Genomic DNA, 18632 nt, shown 5'->3' on the forward strand with positions numbered 1-18632 from the left:
AGAAGAAGAAGAAAAACAAAATTAAGAAACATCTTCCCGCATAGTATTAATGGTTTTTGGTTGATTTTTCCAAACAAGGATACAATTTCACAAAAAAGAAAAAAGAAAGAAAAAAAAAAAAAAAGAGATTTATTTCCACAAACCTAATAAAGCTAAGGTAGTGTCCCTAAGTTTTGCCTAATTTGTTTCCAATTGATTAGGGGCCTATCTGACTTCTAGTTCTCTCCATTTTAGTATGTTTCCATTTTTATTTTTATTTTTTTTTGGAGAGAACTATAAGAACTTTCCAATAAATTAGTAGCCTATTTGGCTTCTACCCTCTCTCTTTTGCTCTTATATAATTAACATTTAGATTTACCTAACTGCACCTATCACTTACTGGAGAATTACAAAGTTCACTTACCCATTGAAGTACTTAGACCAAGAAAGATTAAGAAACATCTTCCTGCATAGTATTAATGATTTTTGGTTGATTTTTCCAAACAAGGTTACAAATTCACACAAAAAAAAGAAAGAAAAAAAAAAGAGATTAATTTCCACAAACCTAATGAACTTAAGGTAGTGTACCTAAGTTTCGCCTAATTTGTTTTCAATTGATTAGGAGCCTATTTGACTTCTAGTTCCCTCCATTTTAGTATGTTTCCTTCTTTTTTTTTTTTTTTTTTTTTTTTTTTTGGAGAGAACTGTAAGAACTTTCCAATAAATTAGTAGCCTATTTGGCTTCTACCCTCTCTCTTTTGCTCTTACATAATTAACATTCAGATTTACCTAATTGCACCTATCACTTACCAGAGAATTACAAAGTTCATTTACCAATTGAAGTACTTAGACCAAGAAAAAAGAAGAAAAGGAAGAAAAACAAAATTAAGGAACATCTTCCTGCATAGTATTTACGGTTTTTGGTTGATTTTTTCAAACAAGATTACAATTTCACAAAAAGAAAAAAGAAAAAAAAGAGATTAATTTCCACAAACCTAATGAACCTAAGAAATCAAAGCTTCAACTATTGCAGTCTCATGTATGAGCACTGTGAGTATAAAACTCTAATTTAAAGAATTAACCCGTAAAATGAACCATCTCCATTAATTGTCAGTTGATATTTACACCAAAGAGCCTAAAACCTTTGTCATCCACTTTTTGAATTGGATCCAGTACACTCAAAATCTTCTCTTCCTTGAATTTTTTGTCATCCTCATCCATTTTATAGGTGAACATTTTCCCCAAATTTAAATCCAATTCCAGCTGAACTTCATTCACCCCCTCAACCAAACAATTCTTGCTCTCTCCCCCATTATAGATTACATCAATTAAACAAAATGTTTCACCCTCTTTTGCCTTTTCACCACGTTCACAACTATAAAATGTGATTATATCATTTGCCTTCAATTTTTTCTCCTTCACAAATCTATTCCAACCTCTTGTGAACACAAAACTTTGGCTACTCCTCCAATAACAATATCGAAATTTCCATGACTTCATTAACTTGTCATAAAATACTAACTCAATGTCATCGACACCATTACCATCAGCAGCAGCAGCAGCAGCATTATCTTCCATACTTTCACAAATGTAAGGAAAGTATCTCACAGCATATTTTTTTGGAATAACAAGTCTATTAAGCTTACCTACATCGCTTGGTGTCAATTCCTTTTGAAAAAGTTGGCTACATGAAAATTGTCCATCACCATGCACCTTTGCTTGCTTGAGACTAAATCCCATATCTTTGCTTTGAGATTGAGTACGTAAAAAAGCAGCAAATTTGGATGGATAAGAACCATCCCTGATCATATTTAGCACTGCTTCTGTGCTATAATGTTTTTGAAATTCAGGCTCCTGAGCTGTCCTTTCAGTCCATGGAAAATTTCTATGTGAATCCCCACTACGAAGCTTGATTGCCGCGCTATCATAAGCCATAGCTGCCTCCTTTTCAGATTTAAATGTCCCAAGCCAAATTCTCTGGTGATTGGCATATATCTGTGCACCCCAATGTCCATTCTGCTGAGGAACAACCCCTTTGAATTTCGCTAAGGAGGAGGCATTATTATTGTTTTCGTGTCTCATGCGCTTGCATCCAAGCAAAGTGTAGTAAGTGTTGTTTGAATCTGAAGTTTCTGCTGTTGCATTCATTTTATTGGCACTTGAAATCATGCTTGAAGCATCTTCTTCCATTGTAGAATGTAGAAGAAATTTGAATGCTAAATAAAGGCAAACAGAAAAGAAATATGAGACAAGAAAATCTAATGGAACCGGAAGAGAAGCAAGGTGGGATTTTAAGGCTGAGGGGGTATGAGAAGGATTTGAGGACAAATCAGAATGTTTCTGGGAGAAATTAAAGGAGAAGAAAATCTGGTAATGAAAGGTGTTCTGTTGCATCAACATGGCAGGTTCTGTATTTGGAAGGTGGAAAATGTTAAAGATTAAAACTAAAATCAGGTATGACAACCGAGTTAAAAACCATATATCACATTCTAGAGTAAACGAAATATTCTTATACGTGTAAAATGTAATTCCAAAATAGTTGGAACAATATTCATGAAGTGGCCTTGTCTTAATATAGGCAAAAGTTGATTAAATTTTTAAAACGAAGTTAACCCCATTTTGTTACATGTATATTCAATTCAGGTGTATGCAGGTTTCTTTGTATTTTTGGATATGTTTGCATCCTATCAACAACTACGGTTCCTGGCTCCCCGCTTCAAATAAGTGCTTATGGGTGAACTCAAAAAACTGAACACAACTGAATTCCTTTTTTTGGTCGGGGATTGATGGACAGAGCCTAAACCATGTTGACTTTAACCATGAATTCTATTACAATTTGGCCTGTACTGAATCATCCTAAGACACTTATCCAACAAGCACCAAACCAGTCAAAATAAACAAAAAATGTGTTGAGCTGTAACATGTTATTGGTTACTTCACGTGTTGGCTTTTCCAAATACACAGTGTTGAATACAATCAAACTAAAATCTTAATTGTTGGGTGGTTCCGAAAAATTGTTTAGTAACAATTACATATGACAAAATTGTTATACTTTTTATCCATCTTTCGTTTAAAAAAATTATTTTAAAATTTTGGACTCAAGTATCTTGTTGTTCAAATTATATGGTTTAACTAAAGAGAAATGCTATATATCCACAACTACCTAACCTTTTCGGCTATTTATCAAAACTAAAATAAAATAAAATAAACTACCTAACCTAAATTAGGTAAACTTGAGTTAATATTGGCGCTAATTTCTCTACTACTTTTACTTCCTAACTGAGGAACGTTCAAAGGTCATTTCACCAACTGGCTGTACAGTCTGTGAGTCCGTGTGTCTTTATAATGCTACTCAATTGGGTCTTGTCCGCCATTATCGTTCACCATATTAATTGCCAGTTTGTCATAATGTTCTTTACAAAATCATGTACACCATGTCACAAAAATAGAAGGTTCTTTACTACTCGTTTATACTTATGAGATTGAATGTTATATGAATGTGGTGTAAAACCTAAGTTTTACACCTTCCAATTTCAACATGCCATATTATCATATTACATATTAAAAAATAGGAAGAACTATACCCAATCAATTTTAATAATAATATGAAAATCCAACTTAATTAGGTGTGATAAGATGTACTAAGGAACATTTTAAGGTCATTTCACCAACTATTTGTACAGTCTGTGAGTCTGTATAGTGTTACTCAATTGGGTTTTGTCCACCATTATCGTTCACCATATTAATTGCCAGTTTCTCATAATGTTCTTTACAAATTCATATACAAAACGTCACATTAATTAAAGGTTCTTTACTACTGGGCTATACCTATCAGATTAAATTCTATAAGGATATAATATAAAACAGAAGTTTTACACCCTCCAATCTCAATATGCCACATCATCAATCACATATTAAAGAACAAGCACAATCACACCCAATCAATTCTAATACCCATATGAAAATCCAACTCAATTGGGAGTTTATTGAGATATTATTAGGTGTGGTCGGATATATTGAGTTTTAAGTGAAAAACTGATGTGATAATCTCTTATTGAATGGTGTAAAACATGGGTACTATACATTATCCTTACCATATTTAGACTCTATACTTATACATATATAATACAAATAAGGGTCCCAATTTTATACTGATGATAATGGATTTTTATTAGAAAAATGCTGGGAGAATAGAAATCCTTTTATCTCATATATTATACGGACACCCTACCTAATTGTCAAGTTTACAGCTTTAATTTTTAATTTTTTATAATTCAATAATTGGGAGAAAGAAACATTGAACCTTATACATAATTGTTAGGATAGTTTATTATAGGTAGAACTCTATTAACTGAAATTTAAGAAATTTTAAATTCTATTAACCAAAAGCTAAAAGTAATTTAAAATAAAATTTAGTCATAATTTTGTTTTTGACTATGGTAAAACTTACACACTATATGCTTGCCCCAAGTGGTTCAATTTGTAAAATTAATTTGTTTTTGTAACATGATTTATTAATTATTAAGATAATTATTTTACTTTTAGGTGGAACTATTAAACTTTCAAGTATCTCATTGATCATTAAGATAGTTAATTAATATATATTTTTTTTCACATTTTATTTTTTTTATTAATCTATGCATCGCATAGGTATTCAACTAGCATATATATATATATATATGTGTGTGTGTGTGTGTGTGTGTGTGTGTGTGTGTGTGTGTGTGTGTGTAAAATAGTCAAAGTTTAAAATGAAAAAAAAAAAAAAAAAAAAAAATCGAACATGTGACTGTAAGAGGCAAAATTTTAAGCCAATTATAAAATGCCACATCAAAGTTTAGTGGCAAATTCTAAATTAATGTCATTAAATTAATTAAATTAGATAATGACATGTGTCATCCAAATTGGCATTACATTTGGCAAATCAAAATTTGCCACGTGTCATTTGGCCCACAAGATAAAGATAAATTTCCTATTCAAAATTTATGGGTAATTATCTTTATTAAAATAAATAAATAAATAAAATAAAGATAAATTTTCTATTCAAAATTGGTAGATAATTATCTTTATTAAATAAATTAAATTGAGATAATTATTTATTTTTGTTGATTATTATCTTTATCAAAATATGATCTCTATCAAAATAGATAAATAAAGATAATTGTCTCTAAGAAGATTTGGGCCAATCAAAAGTCTGCTACATACTTTCAAGCATATCAATTCATAGTGGAGCTTATCCTCTGAAATCACTATAAATAGAGGACATCCCCTCTCATTTTCACCAACCAAGTTTTCAAAAGGTCCAAGCTCTGGAGAAATTCTGTCTCAAGAATCTTTGAAGAACTTGAAGAATAGAACATTCAAAGGGCTTGAAGAACTTGAAGAATAGAACATTCAAAGGGCTTGAAGAACTTGAAGAACAATAAATCTCTAATAAGCTCAAAGTTAGAGATTTGTTGTGAAGGCCGTTCACTCCATCTTCCAACCAAAGTCAAGAAGATCTCTTGTTCGAGTTCTTTGAAGTTCTATTGGAATTAAGCTAAAAAACCTCCATAAACCTCAACAAACCCAAATCTTTGAAGCTCAACGGATCAAGCCTCTAAAGCCCCGAGAAACTTCAACCCTAGAGCCTTCACATTCGAAGACTTGAAGAACAATAAATCTCTGATAAGCTCAAAGCTAGAGATTTATTGTGAAGACCATCCAATCCATCTTCCAACCAAAGTCAAGAAGATTCTTGTTCGAGTCAAATTCAATGAAGATAGAATCAAAGAGTATTCTTTTGTAAAAGAATTGAAATAGAGATTGTACTCATTATACATCAATACAAATTTATATTTGCAAACCTATTTCTTTTCAATTGTTTGATTTTCTACAATTGAGAAAAAAATTTGTGTTTACAGTGACATGCTATACTTGATGGAGCATAAAATAAAACACTAAGTGTGTGATAAAAGATAATGGACATTCATAAAATTGGTTTGATGGGAGGTGACTAACAAAAAATTGAAATTAAACCAATTATTTGAACAAAAAATTTTATCAAACAAATAATTGAAATAGGTTGCACTGCACCAAGACTCTAGTTACTTGATGTTATGATATGCAACATATCCCTTATGGCCTGTTTGAACGTTTAGAGAGGGAGGAGAGTAGAGGGGGAGTAGAGGGGAGGAGAGTAGAGGGGAATGATTATCCTTCCCCTTGTTTGGATGTTTTTAAAATTAGTAAGGGGGAAGAGAGTTGTAGGGGTGAAAGGCCAGAGAGCCCATATTTATATATATGTTGGGCTAGGGGCCCAATCCGAGGACGTTAAACACTTTCAAAGGGGTCTATGCTAATGAGAGAAGAAGTGGAATCCGATCAGAGCCACCCGGGAGGAAAACGAGGAAGAATCCCTCCTTGATTGGGCAAGGCCGAGGACAGAGGGCATAGTTTGCCATTAAGAGCAACATTCTGAACCATTTCAGGGAAGTGGGTGAGTATTAAGGTGGGACAGGACAAAGGAGAGCTATAAAATATCTAAGATAAGGCTGCTACCACGACTTTGAATGCTCTGCAGCTGACTAAACCATACTTTTCAGCCTTACAGTTACTCCCAAAGACTTTAGGGAGGGGCTGATGGGACAAGTATCAGAGTTGCCAATCTAAATCTACACATGGAAGGTGGAAAAAGGAGGAAGAGGATAGTATAAAATAAAGGAAAGACCTTGATAGTAAAGGATCCAAAAAATGGAGAAAGAAAAGGACAGCAGCAATATGGACCGGACTGGTAACCTAATCCGGAAGACAAGTAAAAACTAATCTCCTCGAACCAGGCCGAGGGCGACCTTCTTTAAATATAAGCTGCCTATTCTTACTTTATTGTCATTTGAATCTACGATATAACTATCCAACTCATTAGAACTTAGATTTCCAACTCATTCTCTACAAATTCATTGTTTTGAGGCTTTTTGGGCCAAGATCCATATATCTTTTGGATCGGGGACTCAAGCTATGTCTTTACAAGAGTAACTAGCCATTCCTCTTGTTTGAATGTTTTAAAATTTATGATAGAAATAAGAGGAAATGATTTAAATAGATAAATTTACCCATATTTGAAAATGGACTTGCAACATTGGTCTATGATTAATTTGTTAGATTAAATAATTATTAATCAACATTCTCATTCCATCAAGTACCATTAATAAAAGTATAAAACTACTATTAACTATTATAAAATAATTTTTATTACCTCAAAAAAATTATAATAAAAAAAAATTTCTTTATTTATGGAAAATTTTCAAGAAGCTTCACATAGGAAGCAACCACGACTTGAACCAATCAAACGAAAACCCTAACATTATGTCCGCCACAGCATCGACGCCGCTATCTTGTGCCCCCGATCAATAGCCGGTTTTTGTGCAGAGTTCCGGTGCCGACGACGAAAGTAACAGATGCCACGTACTTTCTGATCCCCATGCCTTTCGAGAGTGAGTACCTCAAGATGAAGAAGACGAAGACGAATTCGCCAACGTGGACTCACAACACAGAAATATCAACCTCAAATTAGGGTTTTCCCTAAAAACCTATCCCTTTTTTTTTTTTTTTTTTGCCGCGGCACAAGGATCGTGATCTCAGAGCTCAATTTGAGGGGAAATAGAGTTGTTATGATTTTTTTTCTCTCGGGAAAGTAGGGTGTTTGGTTGGTGAGAAAATCTAGGGTTTGATCAATTTGTGTGACTATATATGTTTCTCAAAGCTTCAATTTTTAGAGAGAGAGGCAGATGGGTTGAAGGGTGACTCTGAAATTTGGGAATGGACTTTCCTTTTAGTAAGTTGTGAATTTATTTTTATTTCTATTTTTTTTTTTCATTCACCTTAAATTTTCTCAGGAAACAAACAAAGATTATTTATATAATCAGTTTGTAATTTTGTTAATTTAGAAAGGGTAAATTAGGGAATTCATTTGGTTAATAATTTATCTACTCTACTCTCTCTCCAAATTTCTCCAATTTGGGGGAATTAAAAATGAGGGGTTAGAGGTAGTTGAAACCCCTCCAAACCCCTCCTCCTCCTTCCATAAAAAACTTCCAAATAAGGTAATTGAATTACTCTCCCTCCCTTTACTCTACTTCCCCTCCTTTTTTTAACTTCCAAACAGGCCATTAAGGTGGGAAACTGGGATTACACAATATTTCTTTTATCACTCTTTCCATTTTCATCTTTTTTCTTGTCCATCTATTCAAATATTCTAGGTTTCAAAGCAACCAACATTGCAAATGAACCTCTCTTTTTTTTTCTTTTTCCTGTCAATAGTTTAGGAATCATCGACATATGATTATAATTTCCTTATATCTATAATATATATATATATATATATTAATTTATTTATAAAATTTTTATATGGCTTGATTGTACAAAAGCAAACCTTAAAATACTCGTTCATAAATATGGTAATTTGCCTCTTTCTTTTTTGATAAGAATTAGCCTCTTTTTCGATCAGTCATCAAATGGATTACTTATCAAAGAACATGTTTAATTAAAGTATAAGCATTATTTTTTGGAGAAACAATTAAAAGTAGAGAAATGATATGTCTACAATATTTCTACAACATTTTTACAACAAATCCTAAGTGGCAGGTTGTTATTGTTAAGGCAAAAAAGTAATATTAGTGTTAGTTTCAAATTTGAACCAATAACAACTAACCACCTGTGATTTGTTATAAAAATGTTGTAGACGTAGCATCTCTCTTAAAAGTATAAGTATTAAATGATATACTTAATACAATATAATCATTTAATCATCATCATCATTATTATTGCCCTTCACTTTTTTTTGAGAATCATTATTGCCCTTCACTTAATGCAAGAGTTCAATTTTCTTTCCAAAACTTTTAATGATCGAATCTTCCAATTAAAATACAGAAAGATGTATGGAATTAATGTTCAAACATATACATACACAACAAAGTGTAAAGAACATCCGAGTTTATAGCTTATTCCAGATTTTTACTATAATAATACTAGTATAATACTAACTCATCACTTAAGACTCCCGAATCATATAAAACTCTTACTTCTTATCATTTAATTAAATAAATAATAATTAAATTAATTCATCTAATTATTTTAATATTAACATGGACCAATAAAATCTTAGAGAAATTAATAAGATGATTTATATATATATTTAGTACAATAATAATTGATGATAGTTTTACCATATAGAAACTATCCGCGGACACGTGCCCCAATTTTTAAATCTCAAAGACCTATTCTCCGTTGAGAAATAGTAGGGGGAGAGAAAAATCTGATTACAAATCATATATACCCAATAAAATGGTACAAGCTCTAGATTGCGATGACTAATGAGTAATGACCCTCCACAATTTTTTTTTTTTATTATTATCAGACCCTCCACAAATATTTGATACGAATCAAAATTCTACTTCTTAATCGCACTTAGAGCAGAGGGTAGTGTAGTACAAATAAACCACAGCTTTGTATTCCTCGCAGCTTAAGATTAGGAATTGTAAACTAGTTTGGTCCTAGAAAAATTGAAGGAGCTTAATTAGGAGTAAGTTATGGAACAGAACGCTGACTAATTAATATGTGAGTGATACTCACTTTGATTATATAAGTGTTCCATTGTTACAGTGTGACATACATGTTTTTTTCTCTCTCTTCCCTTCTCTCTCTCAAGTCCATAGATTATTATGCTTAATTATACGTATGAGCTACAAGTCAAGAAGTGAGAGAAGGGTTTGCAAAAGACATTAATTGTTTGTAGGGATTGTGAGTTTGAGAGAATTGCTTTGCTGATCAGTTTAACAGGTTTACTTTTCCACCATAAATGACAAAAGGATTCAACGGGTTTTCTAGTTTTCAAGGAAAGCGAGTGATTTCACAGGCTGCATTGCCAATTGTAATTGGCGACACAAGTTCTTCACCATCACCGGAATTCGGTACAATTCCGGAACAAGTTACTTTGGCCTTGGTTAAATTCCGTAAAAGGTTGGTGATATCTAGAATTTGATTAATGCTAAGGATATAAAATTTTAATTTTTTTTTTTCATTATTGCCGTGTGATAAGTTGTTATGGGAGCAACATTACTAATACTATTTTTAATTTTTTATTAATAGCAATTACTGCATACTATTTTTCCCCTAGACCTAGACTTTAGATTGCTTTCTAGCTAATTGTTTTTGTTTTCTTTAGATTGCTTTCACCTATGATATTTCACATTATATTTGTTGTTGATTAATAACTAATTAATTTGACCTTTTGGTGGAATTAGAATTATGTTTCGGTATATCTGATGTCTACATATAATAATACAAACCATAACCATGCACTTCATATCTTAATTTGATTTTTTTTTTTCTTTTAAAAAATTTCTTTTCCTATTTAAAAAACAGATCAATAAAGTAATGTGTGGGTCTAGCATAAAACTTTCATTCTAGCTTAATTCATTTTATTTTATTTTGTTCTTTAGTATTTTCATTTTGTTGCCCAGTGATGCAAATTTTTTTATTTGAACAGTGTTATAATCATAAGTGCTTCGATGATGAGTGTCAGTACGTTAAAATCAGGATTATTGAGAGGAGGAAAATAAAATTTTGATGTTAAATTGGGACTCTAGATCAGTTGTCAATATCAAATTATGGGGAAGGACCACACTATTTCCTTGAGTATGGTAGAGTATGCTTTAGAACAAAGCGAGCCTTCACATTATAGTAGTCATCTTCATTAATTAGAAAAAAGAAAGAAAAAAAAAATTTGGGTAGAAGCCTTTGCTTTCTTATGATCTTTTCTAGTAAGGTCTAGGTTTACAAGTTTGCCAAATTTATAGCATGAGCCATTGAATCACATCCTTATCTCTATTTGCTTTTGGCTTATTATATTCACATATGTAAGTTTTATTTTTTATTTTTTAGAATCATGCCGGAAAGGCTTTATTGATAATCAAAATTTAAAGATACATCGGGAAGAACAAAATATAGAACATCTTTTGTTTCAATTTGTTGCTTAATTTGTATATTTATACATTATTTGCTAATGAAAGTATCCAAATGTTTAACCTTTTGTGATTTAGGTATTGATTTGTATCATTCAATCAAGTTATATTTGGTGTAGTAATTCATGTTACACCACTCAATAAAATTTTATTGGATTAAATTAAAAAAAAAAAAAAATTGTGATTGGATCATAGGTTCTCATTTTTCTTAACAACTTTCATGCTCAAAAAATGGTATTTATTATAGAATCCATAAACAAATTTAGGTATTGATTTGTATCATTCAATCAAGTTATATTTGGTGTAATAATTCTTTTTTGATGTTACACCACCCAATAAAATTTTATTAGATTAATTTTTTTTTTTAATTCTGCTATTGGATCATAAGTTTTCATTCTTCTTATTAATAAAATTGCATCCTAATAAAATGTTATTTTTTATAGAATCCATAAACAAACGTTTTATGTGTGTGTTTATACATATAGTTTTTTTTTTTGGGTTGCTTGATTTGATGATAATGATGCTTAACAACATGCCTGAGATAGGAAAGTTGCATTAAGCTTCATATTTCAATCTCTAGATTTGTCCAGATGAATTGTATTGACTAAAGATAATAGATATTTGTAACAATGATTTGTCCACATTAATGTTGGTATTTTCCTAGCCCCGAATTGAAACATAAAATATTTATATATAACACGAAAATTTAAAACCATGGAAAAATGAATTTAATTTGGGGGCTCATAACTAATTACTTTATAAAAAGAGCAATTACAGCTGACTGCTGAAAGTAATTTCTTCTCACTGCAAACGTTGAATTGATGGGATAAAGACATTTTTCTTGGACATACCTAAAAAAAACTATTCATTAACTGCTCCTAATGCTTATTGATGAAATTTTTTTTCTTTTTCACGGATAAGATCAATTCCCATGTAAATCAATAAGTGGGAAAGGAGCAATTATCAGTTTGAGTGAAAACCAAAAACTTGGGAAAAATAGAGAGATAGATCAGAGCGAGAGAGATGATGTCAGTGTCACGTGGAAATAAAATCCCACTATCAAAAAAATTCATGGAAGAAATGACCTAGTTTGTGGCTTAGGCTCTTCCGATTGACCTTTCTTTCATTTTGTTCCACAAATACTTTTTTCCATTTAATTTATATCTTTGAATAAAAACGAAATAAATAAAACTGTGCTGGTGAGTAAATAGCTAGGATATAGTTAGTTTGAAAATGACTTGCCCTTCCTGTACATACTTTCACACTTTCTCATTTCCTATATATTGAACACATTCACCCTCCATTTTTAGCAACCATCTCCTTAACAAATACTGTGCTTTGCAATCTTCTTCTTCTTCTTCTTCTTCTTCTTCTTCATCAACTTCTTCATCTTCAAATTCAAATTTATCTTCTATATACTCTTTGGTAAGTTCTATTACCTGAGCATGCATTATATTTTGTTAAACTTCATTGAGTTGGAAATATAATTTGCAAGAGCCTCATCTTTTTCCACCCCAAATTGTATTTAATAACTACTTTAAATGTTTAATAACTCCTCTTGTTCATGTTTTTGTTTTTCTTCTTCTCTCTTTGTTCTTTTATAATAGTAATAAATTAGGCACGTATAACATTTTAAAAGTCTTTTGTTGTATTTCTTGCTTAGTAAGGTGTTGAAATCATGTTGAAATCTTGGGTACCTTTTAAGTTCGCTTTAAGAAATTCAGTAGTTATAGTCACAAAGTTATTATGATTCTATCCATGTCTAATTAATATTTTGATGTGTTGCAGAAGAAACCCTGAAGGGCAGCCATGGGTTCACTTAACTTCACCAATGAAACTGCGCTAAAGGTTAGGAAACTACTATTCAAGTGAAAGTTTCACAAATAGAAAATATTTTTCTAGGTTCAATGGAAAATTTTTCAAAAGTCAAGTGGTTGGAGCTATGGTCTAAATGGTCTGTATTTGAAATTGAATGGATATGCACACTTTGGTCTAGCTAGGGAGTGAGTTGAGGGCGTTGTATACATTGGCCTACGACCATGGCACTACTTATGATTTGACTATTAAATATGATATAATATTTAATTCATGAAAAAATGTGATTTAACTATCAAATATGACGTAATATTTAATCCATGACAAACAAAATATGGTAATCTTTAATATGCCGCCAATCAATTACTTGGGCTCCTTTTCTTGTGGTCTGATTAGCTTTGGCCATGCAATTATTTTGATTCCATATTTTCTTACTTTAGTTGTCCCTACTCGATAAAGTAAATGACATTTTGTATTATTTAGATATTGATATTATGTGTCAAGCAATATCATATTCTTGTGATCCTCTGGAAATTTTCTTTTGTTCGGTCAAATATGATAATTTCTTTTTAATTACAATCTTATCCTTTGAAATCCTAAATTTTCACTTCCCTTATTTATCAAGTTGCCAATTTGATATATTTTATCATTTTTATTCTAACAGGATAGAGACGATAATTGTAACTTTGGAGATGCAGAAGTTGTGGCCAAAAACTTCAATCAGAAAGAAGAAAAGGTGACTAGCACAGGAGGGTGGAAATACACATGCATCTTGCTAGGTATCAATGAATCACCTATATAGGTTCTATTAACTATTAATTATTAATATTTATTATATTCTCCACCCCATTTTTTTTTTTTTTAATGTTCATAACGTGGTATTGATTTTTTTTTTTTTTTTCTTCTACTTGGTTAATATGGAATAGCAAATCAAGGTTTAGCAACACTAGCTTTCTTTGGTGTTGGAGTGAACTTGGTTTTGTTCTTAACTAGAGTTCTTGATCAAGAAAATGCCACTGCCGCCAACAATGTTAGCAAATGGACTGGAACTGTATATTTGTTCTCTCTTGTGGGAGCATTCCTCAGTGATTCATATTGGGGCCGTTACTTAACCTGTGCAATTTTTCAGATCATTCTTGTTTTGGTAATTAATATATCATCTTCAATTATATTTTTTAAACTTTTATTAGTGCATTATTAAAAAAATTTGTGCTAAACAAAAATTTATTTTATCTATCATTAGGGTTTGGTGCTATTATCCCTCACTTCTTGGCTTTTCTTGATCAAACCGAATGGTTGTGGTGATGGAAAAATGGATTGCATGCCCACATCTCCAATGGGCATAGACATTTTTTACTTATCTATATATTTAGTAGCCTTAGGATATGGAGGTCATCAACCAACCCTAGCAACATTTGGAGCAGACCAATTTGATGAGGCAAACCCTAAACAAAAGAAATCGAAAGCAGCTTTCTTTGCCTGTTTTTACTTTGCACTCAATGTAGGGTCTCTTTTCTCAAACACCATTTTGGTCTACTATGAGGACAATGGGATGTGGACACTTGGCTTTTTGGTATCCTTAGGTTCAGCTATCGTTGGCTTATTGTCATTTTTTATCGGAACCCCTAAATACCGATATGTACAACCATCTGGCAACCCTTTGCCACGTGTTGCTCAGGTATTTGTGGCTGCAACTAAGAAATGGAACATTGTTCCAGCCAGTCCAAATGATCTATATGAATTGGAAGGACCAGAGTCTGCAATTAAAGGGAGTAGAAAGATTCTTCATAGCAGTGAGTTTGAGTAAGTATATATATTGAAAATGACTTTTTCCTTGTTTTTGCGTATCCATCGTGACCATGTATCTAGGCTAGTATTAATTTGTTTGTTTTGTTAATACCATTTTGCTTAGTGAATGCCAACTTGATTATTGCATGGCCTATATGTCTATCCTGTAGTTAATTTAAATTACTAATTGATTTATTAATTTTGGTCTGTAACATACTTATCTATTTCTTGAAATTTTTCAGATTTTTGGACAAGGCAGCAACAGTAACACAGAATGATGTTAATGGTCCAAAAAATCCATGGAGGCTTTGCACTGTGACTCAAGTTGAAGAAGCAAAATGTGTTATGAAAATGCTACCCATTTGGCTATGCACAATAATCTACTCAGTCGTATTCACTCAAATGGCTTCCCTCTTTGTTGAGCAAGGCGATGTGATGAAAACAAAATTTGGAGAGTTTCACCTCCCAGCGGCTAGTATGTCTGCCTTTGATATCTGCAGTGTACTTATTTGCACAGGACTTTATAGCCAAATCCTTGTTCCCTTTGTTGGAAAACTAAGTGGTAATCCCAGGGGCTTAACGGGGCTTCAAAGAATGGGTGTTGGACTCATTATTGGAATGTTGGCAATGCTTGCAGCTGGTGCCACTGAGATCCAAAGACTTAAATATGTGATCCCTGGTGAGAAGAGTAGCTCCTTAAGCATATTTTGGCAAATTCCACAGTATGTTCTTGTTGGTGCTTCTGAAGTGTTTATGTATGTTGGTCAATTGGAATTCTTTAATGAACAAGCTCCAGATGGTATCAAAAGCTTTGGCAGCTCGCTTTGCATGGCTTCAATTTCTCTTGGAAACTATGTTAGTAGCATGTTGGTTAACATGGTCATGAAAATCACTACAAAAGGCAACAACCCTGGTTGGATACCAAATAACTTGAACACAGGCCACATGGACAGGTTTTACTTTCTTATTGCAGTTCTCACGGCTTTTGACTTTGTGATTTACTTGTTTTTGGCTAAGTGGTATAAAGGCATCAACCTTGAGGACAGTGAGAAGGAAATTCAAAAGGAAGGACCGGGACATGAATTGCTCAACAAAGTTTAGACTTTTTCTCTTACTTATCAGTCAAATGCTTTTTTCTTTTTTTCTTTTTTAAATGTTATTTCGAGGTCTATTGGTTCTCTCGTGACTTTTAGAATGGACATTTTCACAAGAAGGAAGCATGATCTTTGTCGGTGACATTTGATGAAAAAAAAGGGTTGTTACAAGGGATGATTGCTTTCTTATTTATTATGGTAGGATTTCATTGAGATAAGGTTGACCACATTAGGTAATGTCATGTGTGATTTTGAATTTTATGGTTTTATCAATGGTGTCCCATATATTGTAAATGTAAAAAAAAATGAACATCTCTTTTTCAATTACCTTTCACTTTTCAATACACTCTATTTATTCAGTTACACTAAAGGAGCATTTGGTTTACCGTGATATTACGTTACACTGTAATATTACATTATTATAATCTTACATTAATGTAATCTCAATATAAGAATATAACATCATATTGTTTAGGAAGCTAATAAGATTAAAGTGGTGTAATATATTTTGTAATTTTAAATTACAATAATGTTAAAAAAAATAAAATAAACCAAAAAATTTAATGTTATATCATCGTAATATGTATTACATCAATGGTACATCACAGCAAATCAAGCACTCCCTAAGTGAGATGAGATATTTATAGTCAAATTCTCCCTATAAACAAAAGTGAGTAATACAATTAAATTCCTTTGGAAGAAGAAAAAAAAGTAATACTATTGGATTATTGACGAAGTTAGCTATCAATACCTAAAATGTTTCTCAAAAAAAAAAAAAAAAAAAAAAAAAAAAAAAGGTAACTAAAATGTCATGTGGCCCCAAGTCATTAAACCACCCAACTTAATTAGGGTGGTTTTTATTATTATTAATTTTTGTGAGAATCTAGGGTGTGTTGCAATGATAATAAGATTTTCATATATATATATATATATATATATATATATATATGTATGTATATATATATTTGAAAAAAAATACTATTGAAAATTTCCCTTTTCTTTTCGTTTTTGTTTAATTATTGAGCCAAGGCCATTTGCTTTATTCGATTGTCATAATTAATCTTATGTTGAATTAAATATATTTCCGATAAGTTAAAATCATCTCAACCTACTTCACTCGCAAAAACCCCAGGTTAAGGAGTAAAATACTAAAATCCCACTATATTTTTTTATATAAATGATTGTTAAACAACAAAGCAACATTTGGCCAATGAACTTATGGTTCAATGACACTTGCCCCATTCTTGTAAGGATTAATGCTAGGGGTTGATGAATAGCCTACTTTACACTTAACCACAAAAGAAAAGGAGCAAATTCGGATTTTTTGTACAAAAATGATTGAGAAGTCCTTATGATAGTTTGAAAAATTACAAGCAAAATGGTTGTTTTAACTTAGGGTGCAAATTTTCAATAATTTTGTAGTTCAACTTACATTTACTGGTGTTTAATTTTAATAGAAATATCTATAATTCAAATTCCTTCTTTTCATTATAATTGTTGAATTTATAATTTTTAAAAAATAAACCTAAATTGCAAGTTTATCCTTACTTCAATTAATGTAAAACTTTTAAAAGCCTCATATTTTTAGATATAACTGAACTTTTACACAATTTATTTTTCAAGTAAAATAAACTTCATTCAAACATATATAATTATATACTAATAATTTTGTTACAAAAACAGATCATTAAAACATAAAATGGATTGTTATACATAAAAAGTAAGAGAGAGTTAAAAAAATTGTCTCTTCTTGAGAAGTGAGGCCTTAGCCTAATGTCACAAAGAAATGACACATGGATCAGGGACCTGTTTTCACTTCCCCGATATGAAAGGAAATGGCTGAGGCTGATTTACCTAAAATTTTGTTGGCCTCAATTTGCTTGTGTTCCTAAAGTTAACAATTCGATCAAGGAGTCAACCAACCATACGTACAACCAGCAAAAGGCACGTACAAGTTGTTCACTCGATGTGTGTGTGTTATATTTTGGCAACCACTAGCTACTTTCATGGGTTTTCACATCATGTCGGAACCTTATCGATTGATTTCGTGGGAAATGGACAGTTAAGGGCCTGTGTGTGTGTCATATTTTGATTGGGGTGTTTAAAATAATGTGAAAATTGGTTCACGCAACTCTATTTACTGTTCATATTATGCTTCGCAGCAATGTTTAAGTATTGGTATTCAAAATGATATGAAAATTGGTTTACGCTACTCCATTTGCAGTCTATATCATGTTTGGTAGCTAGGGGCGGCGCCACCTTAAGGCCAGAGTGGTCCTAAGACCACCCTAACCTGAAATTATTTTTATATATAATAATTTAAAAAAATTTATTTGTCTATCCTTTAAAAAGAATTTGGGAACACTTCAATTTTTTTTTATACCAATAAAATTAAATTTTGCTCCATAATTTGTTCTATATTCAGTGGATAAATGATTGTTTTGTTGTGTACATTAAAAGAGATGTAACTTGTAGCATTGATAATGAGACTATCATGCAACGATTTTAAAATATGAAAACTCGTAAAAGGCAATTGTAAACTTTATATATTTGCGTTTTTTTTTTTATCGTTATTGTTGTTAATATATGAATTTATCTTTTTATTAGATTGTATAATTTATACTTCTTAAGAAATACCCTGAGAAAAATTCCTAGAACTGTCATTGTTGGTAGTAATGTTTAAATATTGGTGTACAAAATTATGTGAAAACTAGTTTATGTAACTCCATTTGTGGTTCATATTAATCGATACACCAATAAAAACTCATTAATTACGTTATTTTTCATATACAATTTTTAACCAAATTGTAAGAATAATGCCATATATATAATTTTTTTTCACATTTTACTAGAATATTGAGTTGTTATTGATATTTATATAAATCCACATAATCTAACACTACTAACAATCTATCACATCTCAGTTTATAATTACAAAGGTTTGGCCCTTTTGTAGTTG

The 18632-nt window shown here is 31.4% G+C and overlaps 2 protein-coding genes across 2 annotated transcripts; one reads left to right on the plus strand and one right to left on the minus strand.

Moving 5' to 3' along the window:
- Positions 1-1089: 1089 nt before the first annotated feature.
- LOC126715291 (AP2/ERF and B3 domain-containing transcription factor At1g51120) lies at positions 1090-2169 on the minus strand. Its single transcript, XM_050415870.1, has one exon. It carries the CDS (start codon positions 2167-2169, stop codon positions 1090-1092), a length of 1080 nt encoding a protein of 359 aa, XP_050271827.1.
- Positions 2170-12309: 10140 nt separating this feature from the next.
- On the plus strand, positions 12310-16000 carry LOC126719938 (protein NRT1/ PTR FAMILY 7.1). The gene is made up of 6 exons (XM_050422439.1): positions 12310-12401; positions 12765-12824; positions 13456-13570; positions 13718-13935; positions 14035-14594; positions 14822-16000. Exons 2-6 carry the CDS (start codon positions 12786-12788, stop codon positions 15678-15680), a joined length of 1791 nt encoding a protein of 596 aa, XP_050278396.1. The 5' UTR covers positions 12310-12401; positions 12765-12785; the 3' UTR covers positions 15681-16000.
- The last annotated feature ends 2632 nt before the right edge of the window (positions 16001-18632 follow it).

The sequence above is a fragment of the Quercus robur genome, chromosome 1 (genome assembly GCF_932294415.1).
Source record: "Quercus robur chromosome 1, dhQueRobu3.1, whole genome shotgun sequence".
NCBI lineage: Eukaryota > Viridiplantae > Streptophyta > Magnoliopsida > Fagales > Fagaceae > Quercus > Quercus robur.